Source organism: Globicephala melas, chromosome 4 (assembly GCF_963455315.2).
Source record: "Globicephala melas chromosome 4, mGloMel1.2, whole genome shotgun sequence".
Lineage (NCBI taxonomy): Eukaryota > Metazoa > Chordata > Mammalia > Artiodactyla > Delphinidae > Globicephala > Globicephala melas.
The window spans coordinates 129645522-129669777 of NC_083317.1; the positions used below are offsets into that span (position 1 = coordinate 129645522).

A 24256-nucleotide genomic window follows, 5' to 3' on the forward strand; every position below is an offset into this window, starting at 1 on the left:
ACTGTGGCAGAATCATAATTCATTTTTAGCAGAGCCTAGTGCAAGAATGTCCAGGGGTTATGGGATACGTTCAGGTACTTTAGTCCTCTGAATGAGATGTATAGCGTTTATGTTCCTACATTGCCCTGAAAGTGTTTGTGTCTATTGGGTCCCTTGGAAAACAGAAACTGTGGAGTAAGGAAGGTAAGTTAGCAGACACTGCAGGATAAAGGGGAGAGAAGTAGGATTGCCAGAGTCCCAGATCATGGTGCAGACCTGACTTTATGAAAAGAAGGGGGAAGCGGGAGTGGGCAAGGAGAGGCCCAGATTGCAGTGCAGACCTGGTTGATGCAGACCTGACAGTCTCATCTAACCCAATGAGGAGCTTCAGAATAAAGAGTGCCCATTCCAGAAAGGCCCAGGCCCTAGCATCCCACTGTGCTCAGTCACTGACTGGGGCTGCCAGAAAGAGCTGGGTCCCTGCGAGAAAGCCGAGGCAGATCTTGAAGGCGCTGCAGCAGGAGGCTGGCAGCTACCTGCACTCCTGGCAGCTGAACAGTGGCTTTTTCAAGCAGACACGAGCTGCACACCTCCATGGGTGCCACAGCATTTAAACATTTTTGCAGTAAAATCACCAAGAGTAAAAACAATTCTGGTGACACTATTTCACAGCTGCTTAAAAAATCTGTTGAATCCCATTCAACGTGCTTTCAAAAGTTATCTTATGATTTAACTTGGTTTTGTAACTTCAGTTCTTTCATGTGAAGCAATTTAGAATCTACTTGTAAGTGCATTGCAGAAACGGGTGTCAAAGGCCTGATAGGAGAAACATGGATTTCTGCTGGGAAAACTTTCTTTCTCACTTTCAGCTTCTGCAAGGCGATGATGGAGCAAACTGTGAGCAATCAGATACGTTACTGGCCGAATTAGAAAAGCAAGTTAACATCTGTGATTTAGTTGGGAACTTCTTATATTTTCTGCTGCATAGGTTGGAAGGAAGCTGCATGAAAGACCTGTGGATGCAGAACTGCTCCAGAGTCTATGGAACTTGTTAGAATCTAAGGCTGGAGTAGAGGTTGGCTTAAGCACCATTAGGAAGGTTTCAGCATGGACCTAAGATAGACAGCATGTGTAATACTGGTTTTGACATGAGATCACAACTGTTTGAGGTCAGACCAAGTCTCATTCATGTCCGTAACTTGTACACACCACTGAGGTGTCTGGTACGTGGTAGGTATGCCAATAAAAGTTGGGGTATCTTATTTATTATTATTTGTTTGGCTTTGCCCATTCTTGGGTTACAAACTGCTGGAGGCTCCAAAAGAAGTGGAGGTACCAGTATTTACATTTTTACAAAAGGCTGTTTATGGCAGCATCTCCTTCAACAGCCAAATACCATATGACCATAACCAGGGGGATGGCTGGAAAGGGACAGCCATCCTGCAGAATGCTATGAGCTTCTGAAAACTAATAGAGGAGTGAGATGTATTGGCTTCAAAAATGTCTGCATTACATTGCTAAGTGAAGCAGAAAAGAAGAGAAAGTTATATTAATAGAATGTGGTCTGTAGAATATGCCTGTAGGGGGGTGGTGAATGCCAAAAAAAACATTATGGAAAAAATTCATAGCAAATTTACTTTCAACTTCAAATTATTTTAAAAATTGGTTACACTAGAATGGTGGGAATAGGAGTGGGGAAGTATGGGTTAGTAAACTTTAGTTACTTTTTCGTTTAAATTGTTACAATAAGCATTGTCTTTGCAGTTCAAATGAGTAAAATTTGAAGAAGAGTACTGAATAACAACCACCTGTCATATATGTGTGCTTCTCTATGTATATATATTTGTGTAGAGTATGTATATGTATGTATGTATACAAACTTGTGTATATATGTGCATATATGTATGTGTCTGTATGCATTTGTGCATATATTGTATATATGGATGTGTCTCTATATATTTTTGTATGTATATATATGTGTCTGTGTATAGAGATATATGGAATCCATCTCTCTGACACCTGCACCTAGTAGTTATTCAATAACTATGAGCTGAATGAATACAGCTTGCATATTTAATAAGCATACTAATTGAAGAATATCAGTATTTCTTCCCTGTTGTCATACTAATGACTTCTATTTTCTTTTAGTAAAAAGACACGGTTGAGAGTGAGGGGAAAGTATGCTAATATTTCTTCTTGGGGGAGATAGTACACCAAAATGTCTTGACTACCTGCTCTGTGCCAGGTACCGTGCTGGGCTCTTTGCATGTCTTAATCCTCACAGCACCTTCATGAGCTGGGTATTATTATGCCCATTTTACTAATAAGGAAACTGAGGCACGACGAAAACATGCCTCAAACCCCACATCTGTGAGGCAGAGCCAGGGATACTCCCTGGGCCTATCCCTTTTCCTGCCATACCGCCTCTCAGAAGGTGTGTTCGGTTAGCAGTGTCACAGGGAAGAGAGCTGGGTGGATGTGAAGTCACAATGCAGGGCCCACTGTGCTCCAACTGTGCAAGTCCTAACCATTCATATGCAGTTACTGTTATAGTGACTCAGTAACCAGGGAATAGCAAACACAGTGTGACTGAGACAGGCTGGGATCTGGGACCCTTTGCTGCAGTGCTGCAGTGCTTGCACCTGGACACACCTCTCCTCAAGCAACAAAATACAAAGAAACTGTATGGGACTAAAATTAACTGCATGCATGCGCAGTTTGGGCAAAATTGTGGACAAAAGATACAAAGAGACCAAGAAACCCAACTGCCACTTTTGCAGAGCCCGGAGCAAGAGCAAGGAGTCGGGAGCAAAAACAGGGCACTGTGCATGCCCCCTGCACACCACACCTCCTAAGGGGTGGGCAAAACACCAAAGCCACCCCTCCAGACTGACCCCTGCACACACACCGTATAAGGAGCAAGCTCGCCCCTCCTGAGGGAGCTAGCAAGCAGGGAAATTGTTGTTTGTTCCCACTCCCCTCTGCTGTAGCAGGGGTCACAGTAAAGCCATGCCTGAATTTCTCGTCTGGCCTCTAGTCAATTTTTATTGATTGGGGAAGGCCAAGAACCCTGGTTGGCATCAGGACTACCTTATAGACAAATATCATATTCATGGAAAGTTCCTGCCCGGCTAGTCAGATGAGATCAGAATATTTAGGAATCAGAATATTTATGAATTTCTACACATCAGTCTGGGGAGTGTGTAAAAGTGCCCCAGGTGAATCTGCTATTCCCCACAACATACACATAAACTCCCCAGTTGAGGACTTCTGTTATATACCAGCGTTCCCAAAGTTGGCTGCCCACTGCAATCCCCTGGGAAGCTTACAAAGCACAGAGGCCTGAGTCCCACCTCCAGGAATTCTGTTTAGTTGGTCTGGGTGCAGCCTGGGCACGGACATAGTTAAAAGCTGCTCGCAGGAGCAGCTACGTAATTTGCAGGGCCTGGTACAAAATGAAAATGCAGGACTCCCTGTTCAAAATTTATTAAGAAGTTCAACACGGTGACAGCAGAGCATTAAACTAAGTGTGGGCCCTGCTGAGCATGGGACTCCGTGCGACCACACAGGTCCCATGAAACCAGGCCTAGCTGCCCAGGTGGTTCTGAGGAACAGCCAACGTTGAGAGCCAGGGGTCTAAACCACCCAAGCGTGTTTCAAACGGATTAGGGAACTGCTAAAGGCCCTGGAGTACCTGGAATTCATCCCTACACCTTTGAATTCATTTGAATGCAGTGCTTGCCTACAAGCTGCCTTTCACTGCACAGGGCCTGACACATAGTGTGGGCTTTGTAGCTGTGAGCGGAGAGAAAGAAGAGAAGGAAGCAAGAAATCAATGAAGGTGTGGCTTTGCAAAGTCCTATCTGTATAGAGCAGTATGGGCTACGTATATTCGTTTCCTAATTGACAAATGTCATGTCATTGTTTAATCTTTGTGGCTGACTGGTCTTCAGGTTCAGTGTTCCTAATACTTTAGCTGCAAATTATATCCTCTGTAGGGGTCTCATCATATAGATTTTTGAAATTATAAAATAAAAACATGCTCTCCTGAGAGGATTTTTAGGGCAGTGAAATTACTCTATATGAAATTAAATGGTGGATACACGTCATTATACATTTGTTTAAATCCATAGAATGTACAACATCAAGAGTGAACCTGGGGCTTCCCTGGTGGCGCAGCGGTTGAGAGTCCGCCTGCCGATGCAGGGGACACGGGTTCGTGCCCCGGTCCGGGAAGATCCCACATGCCGTGGAGCGGCTGGGCCCGTGAGCCATGGCCGCTAAGCCTGAGCGTCCGGAGCCTGTGCTCCGCAACGTGAGAGGCCACAACAGTGAGAGGCCCGCATACCGCAAAAAACAACAACAACAACAACAAAAAGAGTGAACCTTCACTGTGGACCTTGGGTGATAATGATGTATCAGTGTAGGTTTATCAATTGTAACCAATGTACCACTCTGCGGGGAGATGTTGATAATGGAAGAGGCTATGCATGTGTGGGGCAGGGCGTATATGGGAAATCTCTGTACCTTCCACTCAATTTTGCTGTGAACCTAAAACTGCTCCAGAAAATAAAGTCTTTTTTTTTTTTTTTTTTTTTTTTTTTTTTTTTTGCGGTACACAGGCCTCTCACTGTTGTGGCCTCTCCCATTGTGGAGCACAGGCTCCGGACGCGCAGGCTCAGCGGCCATGGCTCACGGGCCCAGTCGCTCCGCGGCATGTGGGATCTTCCCGGACCGGGGCACGAACCCGTGTCCCCTGCATCGGCAGGCGGACTCTCAACCGCTGCGCCACCAGGGAAGCCCATAAAGTCTTTTTAAAAAAAGAAAGTGCTCTCCTTGGGTTGGGAGAGATGGGTTCTGTATCGTTACTGCTCTTGGAAATCTGCTCTATAATCACTGGAAAGCAGCGGCTTAAAGGATGGTGATTCTGTAAAAATAGCTCTTTTTCTGTGTCTGACAAAGAAATGACTTCATATTCCCCAAGCCCGGAGGTTTTCCAACCACCAACTGCAAAGGAAGTCACTTAATCCACAGTCCTTACGCAGAGGCTGTGCTCCACCCTGTAATTAAGTGGCCCTCATTGCAGCTGGGGCAAACTCTGGCCAGAAGAAGAAACTCTGGGGGAAGAAGCTTGAGTCTACACCATCCTCCCTTCCTTCCCCGCCCACTGGACCTGGGGCAGGGTGCTTCCCTTGTTCAGCCTCAGCTTTCTCAGCTCTGTTGGACAAAAGGACCTGATCAACTGTGGGGCCTTCCTAACAGGGCGTGGGGGCTCTGAAAAAGTGCTTTGTAAACTACACACTGTTGGAGACACAGGAAAAGACAATCCAGGGGTAGAGAGTGGGGTGGGAAGTGAGGGTAGGGTCATGGGGTAGGGAGTGGGGATGGGTAGTGGAAGAGAAAAGGTAGCAAACATAGGTTTCTGTAGCCTAGCGGGACTTGAAGGAGGCTGATCCAAGACACAGCAGAGCATCTTGCCAGGGGTGCTGGGAAGTCCCCCTGCCAGGTATCTGGGCATGGAGGGTGTCTTCAGGTAAGCCCGGGGCATTAAAGTCTGGGGTCTCTGGTCCCCTAGCACCGCCACAGACTCCTAGGGAGTGGGAGTCGATGGGCCCTTTTTAGTAGCAAACAGAAAACCAAGACTTTGTGTCACTTGCAATCTGACTGCTGTCACCTGTGATCTTTGACTTCAGGTTCACATACTTTGCTCAGGGAACTATTTTTGCTTTTGGGACACCTTTCCTGCCATTAGGGCCAGAACTTGAGGTCTGTGGTGCTTCGATTTGCCATGATCTGAACTCTATAGAGCTTCCTTTCATATGAGCTCCAAAACATGGCCATCCATTTTTCATCTTTTTAAGAAAAATTCTTAATGCCTAAAAAATATTTTCAACAAATGAAGCATTAGTATTATATTTATTTATTTTTATTTTGGCCGCACTGTGAGGCTTGTGGGATCTTAGTTCCCCAACCGGGGATTGAACCCGGGGCCACGACAGTAAAAGCACTGAGTCCTAACCACTGGACCACCAGGGAACTCCCCAGCATTATATTTAAAATAGATACTTACAGGAAATGACTGGGTAGTGGTTATGGTTAGTTCTTTCTGTACAGCTTGCTGACTGATAGTAATTGCAGCCAACCTAACTTTGGTCTGGCTGGACTCTGATTGGCACACATCTTTGCAGCTGACCTTGGACCCTCTCCTACAGCCAAACCACCTCTTGGCTAGGACTGGCACTAAACTAGCTCCAGCTTCGTGCCAGTGATTCTTAGCAGTTGTTCTCAAAGTGTGGCTCCTGTCCAACAGCATCAGCATCACCTGGAAACCTGTTAGGAAATGCAGACTTTCAAGCCCCATTTATATCCAACGGGATCAAAAGTTTAGTACAGGACCCTGTGACTTGGGTTTCAACTTGCCTCCAGGTGATTCTGATGCCTGGCTCCGGTTTGAGAACCGTGGCCCTCAGGGCTGTCAGCCGAGTGTCATTTTGCCAGTTTCTGTCACTGCCCTCCCAGACAGCTGCTGAAATTATTCCCTACAAGTTTCAGCTCCTTGACAAAGTGAGGAAGAGAGAAAAAGTGGCTCAGCAGCGTTAAATGCCTCAACTATTATATGTAAAATCAGAAGGAAAGAATTTTCAATTTTTGAAAATGAAACATCCAACCTGCCAGCAGACATTTCAAGCACTAGCTGTTGGCTATGTGCCGCGTGGATCTACACACAATTTCAGTCTTTTTTTTTTTTTTTTAGCAGCATTGTGAAGTCACACACTGCCTTAGGGAGGGAAAAAGGAAAACAGAGCTTCTCACTACTAGTTCAAGCTTCCACCGGAAAAGAAACTTTTAAAGAATTAATTTAAACTAGGTTTTTAAAGTATGATTTCCAGCAAGTTTTCACACTGTCCTGTGCAAGATAGGTTATGCTAAACCAGGGATAGTAAAACCATGACAGGCATTCCACCACCTCCTGTCCTTGCACCCAGGACAGACATTACTAATTGATCACAACCCTATTTCTCCTCAGCAGAGTTCCCCAGGTACCCATTACCAGGCTACTGGGGTTGGCAAATGAGATGGAATCTAATTAATAGCCACGGTGCCCACAATACCTAATATGTAGATAGCGAGAGTAAACCTAGCTTTGTCTTTTCTCATAGCTTCTTGTATTCATTAGACAACCACATACCTAGATATTACTTATTTTCTTAATATAAGCAAGCACACATAATTAAAAATGGTAAATATCTTGGCCCTCATTGTTATCCTTCTTAAGGAAATAACTGATCATACTAGAATAGGAGGACCAGAGGATGGAACAAGGGTATTCTAGGAAGAACATGCTCTCCCCAGGGCATCTTTGTGGCACCACCATATGGGAATACTGAATTCTAGGAGAGTCCCGTCATTTCCAGCCAAGAGGCTTGGGTATTCCAAACTGCTAGCTAGAGTTTGCCATCAGAAACAATGTCTCTATACTTAGCTGCCATTTTCCAGAACAGTGACAAAAGTGGCAGGTAGTGTGGGAGTTACGTTCACCAGACTAAGATCAAACTTATCTGGGTTTCAGTTTTTGCTCTACCGTTAACTCAGTCCAACCAGTAGCATGGCCTTTGGCAAGCTGTTCACTGAATGTGGATATCCTTACCAGCCTACAAATGCACACGTGCACACAGATGTGCACGCACGCACACACACACACACACACACACACACACAAACTAACACACAGGGCTAACAGGGCCATTATGAGAGTTGAATGAGACAATGCTTGTAAAGTATGTACATGTTGAGTGCATGCCAGTTATATTAATCATACTTACAGGCAATATCTATTTGATCTGCTCCTCTGGAAACCCTTCCTGCTGTGATTCTTATCCAGTATGAGGCTACCCTCATCCTGCCCATCCTCGGTCTGAGTGAGCCCAAGAGAGTCAGGCTGGCAGGTGACTTTCTATCAAATCATCCTCAAGAAACACATCCTCTTCTTCAAAGAGAAATGGTGGGCCTTGCTGGCCCCATTCCACCCATATACATCACAAATTCCCTCTCCCCAGCTCTCCTTACCCAGCCCTCTCACCTCAAGCCTCTTTCTCCTTCACAGTAAGCCATCCATGGACATGCTGGATCAGCAGCTGCTGCGTCAGGGGAGGATGTGTTTATTAATTAAAATACAACTGGCATGTCTCCCCTTGGATGACCCCTTATGGTGACACCTCTATTTTCATGCATTTGTCATGCTCAGGGCTGCTACATACAGTTATGTAGGTTGCACACGGCATGACCCAGGAGCACCATTCATGCTGTAGAGCCCAATTAGACATGGCAGCTCTGCTTTACGCTCTGGGCATGTCTGCAGATCAAACCGATCAGAATTAAGCATTGGGGCTTCCCTGGTGGTGCAGTGGTTGGGAGTCCGCCTGCCGATTCAGGGGACGCGGGTTCGTGCCCCGGTCCGGGAGGATCCCACCCGCGGCTGGGCCCATGAGCCATGGCCGCTGAGCCTGCGTGTCCGGAGCCTGTGCAACGGGAGAGGCCACAACAGTGAGAGGCTTGCGTACCGCAAAAAAACAAACAAACAAAATGAATTAAGCATTGGATCAGAACTCCACAGGTCAATTGAAGCTGACCTGTGAGTGACTCCTATGAGTCAGATTCATGGTTATAAAAAGCTGACATTCTCCAAAGATATCAGATGGCCGTCTGCCCTCTCTAAAGGGACTTCAATCATTCCCATCATCTGCAGGGAAAAGAGGAAGGATCAGTCTTCCTCATTCCAGTAGGCTTCTTTCAGAGCACTGAACGACTCATAACCTCACTCAAACTCTCTCTAGTCTCTCTGCATTCTCCCAAACTCCACCCAGTTCTCCAAATTCTTATCCCTGTTATGGTTTTCCCCCAAAGACATTCAACCCTACACAACAAATATTTAACTGAGTACCTGAGTGCCACACCAGGCCAAGCATGGGACTCACAGAAGTACTTAAGTTTCATCACTCCCATGGAACTTTAAGCACGGTGATAAAAGAGGGTCACTAAACAAATAATTACATAATGATTAATGAGCTAATTATACAGTTGGCCCTTGAGCAACATGGGTTTGAACTGCACAGGTCCACTTATACGCAGAATTCTTTTCAATAGGTACTACAGTACTACGCTATCCACAGCTGGTTGATTCCAGGGATGTGGACCCATGGATACAGAGGGCTGCCTGTCAAGTTATACACGCAGATTTTCAACAGCTCATGGGGGTCGATGCACCTAACCTCTGTGTTGTTCTAGGGTCAAATGTAATTCAGTCCTCTTGATTGGTGTCACACCTGGCTCACAGTGATTTGTTATTTATTCCTTTGTTCAATATCCTCAACAACTGTAGAAGAAACTTTGGAGGTTGGTGCCATTCTTCAACCTTATAGTTTTTAGATTTAACTCTATTGGCCTTTACTCACAAGCACAACCTCCAGTCCCACACCCTGGGGGCCAGGCAGCCCCCCTCTCCCTTCAAGGTGTTTAACCTGATGGCCCTCGCTTCTGGTCACAACCTCCATGCCACCAAGCCCACTGGTCACTGCGTTTGCCATGTGTGGGTACATTCCGGTTTAGATGAGTTTACTCACTGCAAAGCAGCCTTCCTTACCACCCTTGATCCCAGCATCGGCCATCTCAAAACTTCTCCACGTTTCCAAGCCCCATAACTGGTCTGCATGCCTCTGAGTCCTTACCTACCATTTCTCAGCACCCCTTCCAGTCCAATCGAAACACACGTTCATCAAGTTCTTCTCCCCCCTCACTCCTACCACCCACCCTGCTCAGAAAGCAGCCCACTCGCCATTTTCTACAGGATAAAATCCATAATGCAGTCTCTGGATTGCTAAGCCTCAGCCTGATTCCAGACTTAATGCTTGATTCCTACCTTCAGGAACCCCCTCCCTAGCAGCCTCCTCTCAGCCTTGTTCTCAGAATGTGCCGCACAGAGTGTCAGCCCATCCACAGCCTCCAAGCCCTCGGGGGACTCTTCCCTGAGTCCTCTCCGGCCATCAAGCCTCTCCTCCTCCCACCTCCGGGGCTGCGTGTTCTCTGGTCCCTTGTCTTAGCTCTCAGTCTCCTCCCCTCCTCTCGTGGAGTGGGACTGTGTTAGACACTAACATATCAGCTGGGATTATTAGGCACTGAGTGTGTTTTCCAGAATCCACCACAGTCACAGGCTGTGATCTTTTGAATTCTCAACCTAATCCCTCCTGCAACAAACATAGCCCTCTCCTCTGGATCTGTTCTCAGCAGGAATGGGCCAGTTTTTCTGCAACCTCTTTGAAATTATCTTGCACCTTCTGGAAGGCCGGAGTGTGCTGGTAAGCATTCAACTACCAGCTCTCCAGAAAACGAAGAAACAAAGACCCCTGATTTGTAGCATTTACTAATTCTCACGGTGTAAATACTCCTCCCATGGCTAATGTCAAACTACCAACATGATGCCACCGAACAAAGGGCTGGAAAAGGATGCACACAATTGGCTCCTGCGAAGTAGTGCAAGCTGGCTCCAGCACACCACTGCTGGAAAGTCATGGTCATTCCCCTCCTTTTGTCATTTAATTTTCCTCTTCTGTCTCATCCTCTCATGAGTTTCACAGAAACTTACTTTCTCTACTAGCTTCCATGCTTGAAAGCTCAGGCCACAGGTGATCTCCTTTGTGAAGTCTTCCTGATGCCCCAACTCACTCCCAGAACAGGGAGCTAAACACTGCTCTATGTTGGTCACAACCTTTGCACATACCTGTGTTGTGGGTTGTGTGAAATAGTGAGCATGTTACTGGCCTGTTTCTCCCCAAGACTGTCAGACCTCTGAACAGGAGAGTGTCTGTTCTTCTCCACACCCACATGCAAAAATTATTCAATAAGAGCTTATTGAGGGAAGGTGGGAAGGAATAGAAGGAAGGAAGGAGAAATGATTTCTGATTCTTCTTCTCATGTTGTGTTACCATTTTGCATCCCAGATTTGGTCCCCCGAGCCGAATCTGCCAGGTGGCTAAGGGAAATATTGCCAATTACACTGCATAAATGTTACCTTACAAATTTCTTTTTTTTAAACTCAACTTTCACACCAGCTCTTTTAGCACAATGTGAAGTCAGTCTCAGTAAGGCAGGGCGTGGGAGAAGCAGGGGTGGTGACAGAGAGAAAGAACCGGAGAGTGGAGAGAGGTTGACACCAGCCAGGAGTGTCTCCTGTTGAAACTGCATCAAGTTACACATAGTGAATTCATATCCGCAGGGATTAGCTCTGTGATTTCTGAATCGTGAGCAGATGGGTGTCAGGTAGAGGGCGGTCAGCAGCACCTGGGTGGAAGTCTTTATCCCAAGCTGCTGGCCATCTTATAAACTGCTGCATGTATCAACCCTCCCTGGGATCAGGTGAGCCATGGTGGGGACTGAGCCTTCTTTGAGCAGAATGCACCAAAACGGCAGCATCAGCAAATGCTACCCAGCATCCAGCAGTTGGTGGGCTCACTCCAAGTTGCCACTCCCCAGCAGGGTCATAAAGTGAGAAGGCTCTTTACTCCTCCCCTGACAAAGTCGGGAGGGGGGCTGACGTGTGCTTTCTGGGATGAAATGCAGTCCAGAACACATTGCTCTAAGCACATGACATAAATAACAACATTAAAATTGTTATCACCATTGCCACATGACATAACAACAATGAACAACGTGGAGGAATAGCATGCCAGACTGAACGCCCTCCCACCCTGCCCAACGCTCTTTCAAGTTTACTGGAGAAGTCTGAGCCCCTATGAGTCATCAAATTTAGCTGGGATCCAGCCTTCCAAGGCATGATCCTTAGGTCTGTCAGTGTCTAAGGGGGAACAGAAAATTATCTGCACAGAAGTGAATGTCGTGGTTCAGTATTTAATGAAAGTCAATGGGAAATAAGTATAGATTCATGTGGATCAGATTATGGTCAGCTGGCTGGAACATGTGAGGGGTTGGTAGGAAGAGAGTTGTGTGTCCTGATAGGGAGAGTCCCAGCACCCACCACAGGGATGCCATGAGTTTGGAGCTCTTTAAGAGGGAAATCAGAGCATGAGGATGGTGGCTTAATGGGGCAAGCTTTCAAATGTGACTTTCAATTTCACAGATGGATTTTTGAATCCTCAGTGCATTAAGAGAGGCAATGAATGGAAAGAGTGTGACTTTCCCCCTAAAGACAATATATGGAGTGGCTGTCTGGAAGACTTTGACTAAACATATTTTATGGAGTTTAAAATATTATTCGGAGAGACAACCCCATGGCTCTCCAAATACTGACGTGAAAAAAAGCACTTCCATACATATGAACTACAAAGAAGAATACAACATATGAGTGAAGAGAGATTGAATAGTGGCTAATACAATTTAAAGAAGAAGAGAAGACAAAGAATGTTGTAGAAACAAAAGTAGGAAAGAGGACACAAAGCAAACACATCTTTGAGAAGATTCAGAAAAGATAGCAGAGGGGGCAGTAAAGAGGTTACTTCCAAAGGAATGATATTTTGGGATATTTTACTCATTTACATCAATAAGGCTGTATCCATTGCCCAACTGACTCAACTACTGATCCATTAAAGGAAGATGAAAATTTTAGATCAGTCTTTAGGTAGAATTTCCTAAGAGCATCTCAGGCAGTTAGTTCTCTGCTGGGCTGGGTTTCTATTCCAATGCAGGGAGATGGATGAGAGCACACGTTTTGGGGACAGAAATGTGTCTTGTATTACCATCCATATCATAGATCTTTTGTTTAAAAATATGGACATGGGTGAGCGCTCTTCTGGAAATAGTGGTCCCTCTTCAGTTTATCATGGTCTGCCTCCAAATCCATGTACATCAGAAAAGGAGAACTGAAAGTGTGGGAAGAAATCTTGGCCCAAAGCCATGGAGATATGAGAGTCAGTGAAGGGGATACTAGGTCCAGCTTCTAGAAATGTATATTTCTCAGTTGGTTATCCTATTTCTCTCTCTTTATCTGCATTTGGTGGTCCATTTCCAAAGCTATTTCTGAACCTTTTTAGACTAGAGTTGACTTCTCTGCAATACCAAATAAGCTTGGACACCACGAACAAGCTCCCCAAACGATTCTTAGACTCACATTGTAGATGGCTTAGACGTATCTTCTGGGGGAAAAGATGGTAGAGAACACCCAGAGCGGTGGGAAGAGGTTGTTTGGACACCAAGAGAACAGAAAGGAGGGGAGGGGAGAGCCATACCTGCTCCGATGACCTCTTCGATTTTCACAAAAGAGACATCAATCTCCTTGGCAAACTCCCGGACAGCTTCGTTGGGGTCCTCATAAGTGAAGGGGTCAATGTAGATCTTCATCCCTGGGGAGCCTTTTTAGAGGAGATAAGCAGGGTTAACATCCCAAAGAGGACATGGTGGTCATTAAGCACTGGCTGATGTCCCCAGCTGTAAGGGTATGACCGGGGCAGGGGTGTCTCTCCTACATATAGGGCTGCCTCTCTTTTCCTTGCTGGGCCTCCCCATCTCCCTTCCCTCTGGGCCATGCTAGCCTGGTTCTCTGTCCTCTACTTCTCCTCTGTATTTTCTTCTGTTTTTGAGCTCTTGATGAAATGTGGAGCAGATTACTTATAAATGACAGATTGAGACCAGTTCCCACACCGGGCACTCACAGAAGGCAAAGAAGCTGATTGATGCCAACCAAATGCATTAGCAGAAAAGTGGTGGTAAAATGGTAGGGCAGATATCAATATTATCAACTTGACAACTTTCCTGAGTGGAGGCCACCATTAAGGTTATAACTGACGGCTGTGTCCAGGGCTGGAAGAGGGATGAGGATGGATTTAAAAAAAAAAAAAGAAAGAAATTGCTATTAGAAAAACCTCAAGATAGGAGTGCTAAGCCAGTATACCAGAAGAGAAAATGGGAAGAGAAAAGCATAGAAAACACTGGGAGAGGAAAGAGCAAAGTCTACATAGAAAAAAAATGAGGTGGAATGAAAGAAAAATGGTGATTGAACCCCCATGCCCTCAGACACAGTGAAGTATGAAAAGTGAATAAAATGGTGAATGAAAAATACATAAAGGAATATGGACTTTGTCACTGATGTTTACAGTGGCAAGATAAATAGGTGTGCACGGGGACAAAATAGAGAATCGTCATTGCAGAAAATATACATTCAAAAAGTGGAGGAGAGGGAACAAAAGAAAGGAAGTGGAATCCAAAAACAAATGGATTCATCACAATGTCGTTTTTCACCGTGTTGGATGTGTCATTAGGCAAGAATGGAGATGGTTTTCCTGGCGGTGATGTAGTGGGAGCTGAGCTTCGAAAGCTGCTCAGCACGGTCTGGCATCGCATTCTTGGGAAGAGCAGCCATTTTCCCTGCCCGTCGCTGCTGTCTGGTTCGTGGAAGAGTCAGGTCAGCAGGGCAGGCAGGTGTGCAAAAGCCCAAGTGCCGTGCCCGCGGTGGAGGCTGGATCTCAGGTTCCCCGAGCTGAGCTCCTCTCAGCGCACACTTCCCACCCGGCCACCGTGGCTTCTTCTCAGTGAGTCCCAGCCCTGAGCGCGTGGTCTAATTTTGACATCTTTCATCCAAAAAACTTCTGGTGACTCTACAGATCCCCCAGATTAATGTTGCCCTGATCACCAGTTCAGGCCAGAATACAATCCAGAGGGAGGAGGAAGATGCAGCAAACAATTAAAGGGGGATATGTTTTGAAAGCCAAAGAGAACCAGGTGCTCTGACCAGAGGAATTGCTTCTTTTGAAAGCTGGGTTATTCCCAGTCATGAAATGAAAGCACTCCAAGCACGCTAGGTGGCTTGCTTTAGGGTGGTCGACGTCACTCTAGAATGCTCTTTGAAAACTTGGGGATGACAACATTGACTTTGGAATCTGCTGATTGAACTTTGGACAAAGCAAATCCTCATCTTTATAATAGAATGTTCTGATCCCTGGGGGGATGGAGGGAGGGAGAGAGGGGGAGAGAGAGAGAGAGAGAGAGAGAGAGGGAGAGTTTACTTTAATAACAGTGGACAAAGGGGAAAACAGAATTGGAGGTTCATCCCTTTCTCCTTTGGTGTGGAGAACAAGTGAAGTGCAGGAAGGATTGAAACCACATAGAAAGTCTAACAACCGAGACCAGTATCTACAGGCAGTCTCACTTTGGGTTTCTCCAGAAGCAACAACTTGAGACAAGGTTTTGAAAGCAAGTGGCTCATCTGGGAGGTGATCCGAAGAAGTAGCCGCAGACAAGTGTGACAGGTAGGTAGGAAAGGAAGGCAGCCTATGAAAGGTGTGCTCTCAAGGCACTTACTGCTTTGGGACTGTGAGTAACTGACACAGGCTTAACTCCCCAGCCCCTAGGAATCTCTGAGACCATATGCTTCAGAGTTGGCCCACCCTAGGGTGGAGGGAGCTGGCGAAGCTCCACAGGACTCCCATCAGTCATTGGTTGAGGGCTGGCTGCCCTGCTGGGCAGGTGGGCGGGGAGACTCCAGGGCCTGAGAGGCGCTTAGGTGAAGAAACACAGATGCTTCAGGTGGAAGCTGGCTAGTGTGCGCTGGAGGGGTGAGCTCAGGAGACGAGGTCACCACAAAAGACCCACTCAAAATGCCACAGGGGCAGCAGGCCAGTGTCAACAACCTGTGACTTCTTCCCAGTTCTGGGCTGAAATGAGAGAAGGCTCAGAGCCCAGAAGCTGGGATCTAGAGGTGAGGTCACAACACCAAAGCCTCTCAATAGCTGGGCATTCTGAGCCAAGACCACATACATCTCTTATAACGTCGTTTTCCTCTGCTGACGGAGGAGGGAACACCTTCCTCCTGGGGCTGCTGTGATATTAAGGACCATGTTGCAAGTGATATGCCTAACACGGTGCCTGATGTACAAGGAGGGCTCACAAGCTGATATGCTCGTGATTATTATCAGTAAATTGTTCTAGGAAGTGTTTGGGGAGGTAGGAAGAGGAAGCGGGGGGGGGGTGCGGGCATGGGAGCTGAGCATTGGGGGGCTGTAAACCTCTTAGGGTTATATTAGTTACTTTAAAAATACCACCTTGTTATTTTGGATCAAGGGCTTTTAAACGATGTATGCTAAGCTGTCCTACAGGAACTCTTCCATGGAAACTAATTAAATAATCTAGAATGTGCTGTAATGAATGGTTTGCAAGTAAAGACATATGTAAGGATGAATGAGAGAGGGTTATGAGTTAATGAGCTCCACAGATACTGGCCCCAATCAGTTCTGGGAAGGAGCTATTCCCAGAAGGTAGAGCTCATCTCTTGATGGTGCCAGGATTCATTTAGGCCAGTGGCGTCCAAGCAAGGGCATCTGCATGGGAGAAAGTTCACATTCTAATCACTGTGTGGTTTATTCACGGGCAGCTGTGCTACCGCACGGGCTTGTGGAATTAAGGAGTGTGTGTGTGTGAGTGCGTATGTGTGTATGTGAGTGTGTGTGAGTGTACAAATGTGCGTGTGTATGAGTATGTGCATGTGTGAGCACACACGATGTCTCAGCTGCTGCTCTGGGCCAGGCAGAGGCTTTGGTCATCATTGAAGCTTTTCACAAGAAGCCGAGGAGGTGGCACGGAGCCTAGACCTGGTGATGCAATGTCAATTTAGAGCATCCTGCACCTATGCAGGGTAGGAATCAGTTCTTGTTTTCCCTGCAATTGAGGATACCTTTGTTAGACTGAAGAAGGAAAACTGAAATCAGAAGTCTAACAAACGGTTCAAACTCAGTGCTTTTCCTCTGATGAGGGTCAGATAGGGCCAGTCTAGGAATGGCTGTGGGCAGGGTCCCTAGGTCCTAAGTCTGAAGAGTGCTTTGGCGGAACACATGCACTAATGGCTCTGCCGGCATCCACCTCGTCTCGGGATGACACATCTCTCCAGACCTCGTTCCCACATCACAGCTAACATTTTTCTAGTCCCAGAAGATGATGAGGAAAAGTAAAATGTCTTCAGCTAGGCAGAACCGGTCATTTGTCTTTTGGCTCATCTGTGTTTCTGCATAAATCCTGCATCAGCCTGTTTCTGCTCCCACTTGCCAGTGAGCAGTTTTTAATTATCAGGGAAATGGTATTTAGTGCAATGAATCACCAGACAGTGAACAAGGAATTCGAGTCAGCTGTGGAGTCGGGCACAGCCAAACGTTTAGAGACAGGGCTCAGAAAATATTCTCAGATGGTGACTGTTGGGGAAATATTATTAATGGCAGTTACAATAATATCAGACGTAATATAGCTCTATAATGTAAGACGTTTTATAATGCTCTGTCCAATGCTTCATATGATTGTTAGTGTTAATATTTATAATATCTTATAGTTTCTGATTATTTTCATCATTTTTAACATAGGTTACATACCTTTGGCACAAAAGTGGTAGGTACAGATCTAAACTGGTTGATGGTGCCGAGAGAGAGAAAAGAAAAACTTCAATTTTATGATCTTCTAGTTTACTAATCTCTATTAAAGATCTGATTTGCAGATATGTTTATTCTTTGATCTCAAAACCCATTTATGCTATGAGTGGGGTCACAGCCTGGACTGTTAAAGCTTTAAAGGACCATAGTCCCAGGAGATCTGCAAAATCTCAAACATGAACCAAGGCTTTAAAGATATTAACTTTGGGGAGAAATGACTTTGCCATTATCCAGAGCCTTCCTGCATGGCAGGGAGCAGTCCTTGAAGCACAAGAAACTCCTGAGTATTGTTGGAGATCCTGTAGCAGGAGATTAGTGTGCTCTCAAAAGGGAAGAGGCTGGGATAAATTTGGGGGATGCTGGCAGATTGTGGGGTGTAGCTAAAAAGTCAGCTCGACGTGTTTACAACTGCCAGGGTCTCAGGGCAGGATAGCGTGGGCTGGTAAAGGGCCAGTTCTAAACAGTAAGTGACATTTAGGTATTAAAAGTGGAAGAAGAAGATGGAATACTGCCATTCAGCCCTCTTGCGCATTCAGAAAGGACAAAATCAGTAGCACGGACAGCTTGCGGGTCCCATGAGGGAGGCTTCAGGGTGCCAGGAAGAGCCCAGTGCCCTCCTGCTAGTGGAGGATTCCTAGAATCCCACAGTAGAGTCCGGAAAGCTAGTGCATAAATTAGGTTGTTTTCAGTCGTTGATATCTTGTGTCCCAGCAGGTTTGATGCAGCCATAGGAAAGGGGAACATCTGCCTCCTCATTCCCCATTCTGGATCCAAGGCAGACTTTGTCATATTCATGACTCACCTAAATTTGGTCCAGATATCTAAGCACAAGAGGGAAGCTGTTTAGGGATCTGCACGTAAACTCCGGTTCCTGGGAGGGACCTCGTCCAGTCCTCTGCCTCAGAACGTTGATCGCCCCTCTTTTTCTCAATGCTGACCAGACACCCAACTAGCCCTGTGCCAGGGACTGTGGGATCTACAGGGAAAACAGAGCTCGTGGAGTTCTCAGGTCACTGAGATGTGAACAAACTGGGGAGCAGTGCCAGAGAGTCTAAAATCAGGATCCCACACCCGGAAACAAGCTGTAAGTGCTGCAGAAACCAGAGAAGGGGGAGGACTGTGGATGCTAGCCTTCAAGGTCAGAGTTCTAGAAGGACAGGTCATGTGGTCCTTCACTGAAGAAGGAGAAGCTTGAAGTGTCATGAGGCACAGCTCAGAGAGAGACCTGCCATTGCGTGAGCAGGGACAGTGTGGTCAGCTTGAGTGTGGAAGGAAGGGGGTGTCTGAGGCGGAACAGTGTTCATGCACTAGTGGGAGGGCCTTGACTACCATCAAAGGCATCTGGATTGCTGCCATTGGACACACAGAGCTGACAACTGTACCAGCAGCAGGGAAGGGATGTACTGAGAGCAAGGCATCAGGGAGTTCACTTTGCTGACAGCCCGCAGCATTCCCTTGCATTGTTGCGGGGAAGGGGCTGGAGGCTGAGAAAACAGCTCTGAGGTTGCTGCTGTAATTACGGTACAAGATAACAGTTTTTAAGCAGAGCATCGCAATGACAACAGCAGAAGAGGCAAAAGAAATTTCAAAGGAATAACTGACAGCACTTGGTGAGCAATTAAAGATGAGGAAGGAAGGAAGGACCAGAAGAATGTGAATCAATGCCAAGGCTTCCAGAATCAAGTGGTCCTATTAACCAGGTGATGGACTTTGGGAAGGAAACCCTATTGTTAGGGAAGTTTGCACACGTGGCTTTAGACTTTGAATGCATGGATGAAATATGCAAGGCCTAGAAGTCAGTCAGAAAACTCAGAATGGAAACAGAGCTGAAAGGCTGGATGTGGAGTGGTGGATGTGGTGGACACATGAGTTACCCAGAGCTTCACACAGTTGAAGCTGTTGATGTGAAAGGCTGAGGACGGGTAGTTTCTCAGAGCAAATCTACCAGGAAAGGTTGATGGACACTAGAAACACTTTGCTCCGCCTGCTTGGGGTCAAGACCAGGATGATGGGTGGTTGTCTTTTTCCCTGAAAGAGTGGAGGTCATGGGTGTCCAGCCAAGGCTAGAGGGAGAATCCAAGAGAGGGAGCCCCAGGGTGGGCAACAAGGCTGGTGGAAAAGCACCGAATCTGAGGAAGCTCTTCCTTCCACCTTCTGTTTGGGGGTTTCACCACATTTCAAGATTTGTTCTTAAAACCACAGTTATTGCCTAATATGTGTCTCCAAGAGAAGGAAAGTGGACCACAGGCTACTTGCTATTGAGGAAGGTATTTCAGGAAAAATAGTTTCAGGAAAAAAACATCTCCCTGCTTCTTGGGTATCAATGACCAGGACAGGCAGGTCCTTCCAGGCAAGGCCCACTGTCTCTGGGCCACTGAAGTCCTGCCAGGAACCTGAGGGCAACAGCCCAGGAGCTGGGGACTCAAAGGGTTACCCTGGTTTCTAGAGGCTCTGGCTTTGAGCCAGCAGCAGACAAATGGGTGAAGCTAGCTCGTTAAATTTATTTGACATTTAATAAACACTCACTGAACACTCAGCCACCTTTTGCACCTGGGGGCCTTTCCTCCTCTTCCCATAGGCCCTCATTTACTCATGTTCAGGTGCTAATGCTCCTGTTAGCTTCAGGAGAGGCAGCCAAAATATCCATGGTCTGTGTCCCTCCTCCAGCTACACCTGACCTTCACCCTGGTGTCCAAAGGCGATTTCCAGTGCGCTGGATGCTGTGTCCTGAACGGTTCAGATACGTCCCTCCCACCCAGAGTCAAGAAAGCTGGGTGCAGAATCTTGGGTCGAATCAAGTCCAGTGTCCTACCTAAAGCAGGAATCCTCTCTACAACATCCTCTACAGCAGCCTTTACTGATATCTGTCTCTGCAAGACCAGAGAGCTTACCTCCCTCCCCACAAAGCAGCCTGGCTCTGTGTGTACACTTCCAGTTTGGGGGGGCTGTTCATATATTGAATCAAAGTCTGCCTACTTGGATCTCTCACCGATGGTTCCATTTAACACAACAGAGCACAACAGTATCACCTTTCTTTTGCTGTGATAGTGTCATGCTTTTGACCCCCAGGTTCCTGCCTGCACTTCTCCAGCACCAAATCGGTTGGTGTCTCTGAGGTGACAGGTCAGGACTTGGCACCCTCCATGGGTCAGCTGCTTTGTTGACAAAGTCCTTCTTGACACATGGGGTCCCCAGAACCAAGAACGTCCTTCTAGATGTGTTCTCACCAGCACAGAGGACAGCATTTCTGTGTATCACCTCCTCTGATCCCAACTTTAATTGTGACCACAGAGTCATAAAACTCTGGACAGGCTACTTGACTTCTCTGAGGCTCTGTTTCTTCACATGCCAAATCTACCTCATGGGACGGTTATGAGGCTGAAATTAGTTAATTTAAAGTTACTGTGCTCAACATAGTAAGTGCTCAAATTGGAGGCTTTTAATAGTATTATTCTGCATTAGTAACAGTGCTTAGCCTTTTTTATTAGCTTTTTCTCACTCCTATTAGGCATGTGATCAACTAAGTACTGAAACTTTTCCATACAAACAGATAGCAAGTCAGGTCTCCTCCTTTTTGTAGTGCTTTATTTTTGTTTTAACCAACACTAGCTTCTAGATTTATCCCTCTAACATTTTGTCTTGCAGATTTCAAATTAGCGTTCAAAGCTGTTGTATAGTTCTGAATTTTGATTCTGTCTTCTGTGGAGTTCCTTGAGCCACCCGACTGTTACCTACAGACTTGATAGGCATCCCTAGGCTTGCACCTGACTCATGAATTTAAAAAACAATCAAACGAACAAGAGATTGAATTGGACGAGAACTAGAATAAAACTGGTGACTTCCTTCCTGGCTGACAGACTCACTAACCCACTATCTTTTCGTATGCTGACCAGCTCTGTACCCACTTTACAATGCTTTCCCATGGGAGATCATAAAATATTTTTGCCAAAATAAAAAGCCACTACGTATACCATTCCTCTTGAATTTACTAAATGTGTAACCCTAGTAAATGAGATGAGGTCCCCTTAACTTTTCTTAACAATCCTGTGTTCGTTCCCAATGATTTAGTTTTAGGACCCATCTGCTTCCCAGTCTCTGGAGCATTTGGCAGGGATCAAGCTCACCCTCCTGTTCTGTGGTCCCTGTGTTCTGTCCTCTTGTCCTGTGTGAAAATTAGTGTGTTTGCCAGTCTTATGGTCTTTAGACACATATCTTATCTGTTTTTGCTTTTCTCAAAGCTTAACAAAAGTAGCTCGGTGATTATATCTGCAGTTGCCTGTAACAAGGAGATGATTCTGTTAGGGTTGCTTTCTGAAAGCCCTTGACCCCTTACCAAGCCCTTACCTTCTTCTCTCCCCACCCCTGCACACTCCATCCATCTCAGAAATCAGTGCAGTGTCAATCACCATCGAGTGTATAGTTGTCCATCCAAGCCCCATAAGTACCTGGTAACACTTCCAAAATGTAGCATCAGCTGGAAGTTTTCTAAAGATAGATTACCCAGCCTACCCTAGCCCACCTCGATTATCCCATCCAGGCAATTTTTAGGCAGCCAGCACCTTCTGCGGACTGGCCCACGGAAACCACGAGAACACTCTGTCTGTCTGCCTCTTCCCTGACATGGGAAGCCCACACTCCCACCCACCCTTGAACATGAACCACAGGTTCCCAGGCTCTTCAGTCCAGCATCCATGCACTTTCACTTCCCTGCCTGCCTTCCCTCTAGTCTCTTTCACCCAAATCAAATCCCCCCTTACAAGTCTGTTCTCTGTGCTGCAGGCTCAGAGCGGGGATGTAAGCCAGTGCCTTAGGGAGCACTTGGCATTCTCAAATTGACCAGATCTGCCAGGGCTTCACGGACTAGAGAAGGTATTATGTTTGCCAACACTTCTGTTATGTCTCCTTCAGCCTTTGCATCAGCTTGAAAGGTAGGTCTGGGAGGGCAGGGGCCGCTGACCTCTGTATGTGGCCCTATGCCCTCCCTGCCTGCGGGGAAGAAAGGCAGGGGCCCTCTCGGGTACTGATGAGTGAGGCTGGGGAACTGCTGCAGGTTTTCTGTCCCTCTCAGGGCAGGAAGCACTTAGATGTCCGGGTTACCATCCATACCCCACAGTGAGGTACATGCATGTGGATGGCCCAGGAATGGTTATGTGCACACATTCACATCAGGTGCGTCCACCTTTCTGCCTCCTGCAGTGGGAGCCAGAGAGAGGACCAACAAACCACCAAGCAGGGCTTCTGAGATTAGTCCTCACCCCATTTTGACTTGCTTCTGACCTCCAGCCACCTTGCGCCTCTGCAATATGGTAAGATCATGGGCTCTGCAGCCAGGTTTAGAGGGTGTGCAGTCCACCTTGGCCACCCATGAGTGGTGAGACCAGGCAAAGTCATGTCATTAATGTCTGCCACCTAGAGTGGTTATCAGAGTCAGAGGGATTGACACAAGCCTCCAGAATAAAGTTCCCAATGCACGGAGTAGGCTTTCCATAACTAATTACTCCTACACTCCCCCGTCTCGGGCCAGGCCTATTCTCCACCAGAGCCTTGAGTTTCCTCTTCTGCTATATGTGTGCTGAGTTTTCTCCCAGCTCCACAGCTCTTAGACTGTCATTCTCCAACAGTAATAGCTTTAGTCAGAATGATGGATGTCCGTGGGAGAAAATGCACTAATGCAGCTCAAAGCATGAGGCTATGAGTTTAGAGAACCAGAGTGCAAAGAGGAGCCAGGTTTCGGGGACTGGATAAAAAGAGAACAGTTATGAATAGGAGGAAAGAGCATTTATGAAAAGGAGAATGGATTTTAAAAGAAGACAGACTTCTAAGGCCAAGGAGGGAGTGAACTCTGGTCCGTGAAGAACTCTGCGTTCCCGGGTCCCACCCTCACTGGTTGCAGCAAGGCCTCTGCTACTGCAGACTGGGTGGTGGGTTTTCTGTGGACCCTGAGAACCAGGGAAGCCTCCTTCTGTTGGTCTTAGAGGGGACAGAGTTCCCCAGAAGCGGGCTGTGAGCACTTTGGGAGCAGACCTCTGTGCACGTGGGTGCCATGTGGCGGCCCAGCCAAGCTGGCCACTTCAGAGCAGAATGGTCAGGTCTGAGGTTGAAGTGCCCAAAAAGGCAGCAAGATGCACCCCAGCTTGATGCTTAGGGACTTTCTGTACCCCGACTAAGGGGTGGTGACAAGGCTTAACTTACATGCCTTTAAAAAGGGACATTCTCACCTTTGGGCGTCTCTAGTCTTCAAAATGGCACTCTTCCTTTTGAACCCAATTTTGTGTCCTCTGCTTTCAAGCCCACATGGCCATCTTTAAATGTTTCATCCAGAGTTCAAAGGATGCCAAATCTGAAATAGACTTTATAGTGGCTCTCAACATGGCCAGGAGTCAGCTCAGAGCAGGGAGGCGGGGCGATGTCAGAATCCCGAGAGGCAGAGGCAGGGAGGCAGGGCAGTGGAGAAAGCCCTCCAGGTAATTCTGAGGCACCCTGGAAGGGGGCACCTTCACTTAAGAATCACAGATAAATCAAAGTCTCTGTTCTTAGGAAGGTAAGGCCCTTCCTGGAAGGGAAATGCCCCGGTTACTATAAGAAAAATCATCTGTAGATTTTGCCGTGAGGTGCAGAGTCAGAATGTGAGGAAAGGAGAGAGAACACATTCTAGTTTCCCCTCTAAAACCGGTAATGTCTGGTTAAAATGGAGGCCCAACTGGCCTGCTGGGGGAAAGAAAGAGGGGTAAATGGGACTCTGAATGTTGCAGGAGCTGTGCCTATCGCCTTAGAAGGGGGCTGCTCTCCCAATCCCTCACTCCCCATTTGTGCTCCTGATCATGGGGGCTGCCTGGACCACCGTGGGAGCCTCAGCCGGTGCC

General features: G+C 46.8%; 1 protein-coding gene and 1 non-coding gene across 3 annotated transcripts in view; both read right to left on the reverse strand.

The window, feature by feature from the left end:
- EPHB1 (EPH receptor B1) overlaps positions 1-24256 on the reverse strand; it is a 428052-nt gene that overhangs the window by 54936 nt on the left and 348860 nt on the right. For both annotated transcript variants that reach the window (XM_030873427.2, XM_060298586.1), the window contains exon 10: positions 13215-13337. In XM_030873427.2, coding sequence (XP_030729287.2) covers positions 13215-13337 — 123 coding nt within the window. The remainder of the gene's footprint in view (positions 1-13214; positions 13338-24256) is intronic.
- Positions 5943-6015, reverse strand: TRNAK-UUU (transfer RNA lysine (anticodon UUU)). The gene has a single exon. It is a non-coding gene; the product is annotated as a tRNA-Lys (tRNA).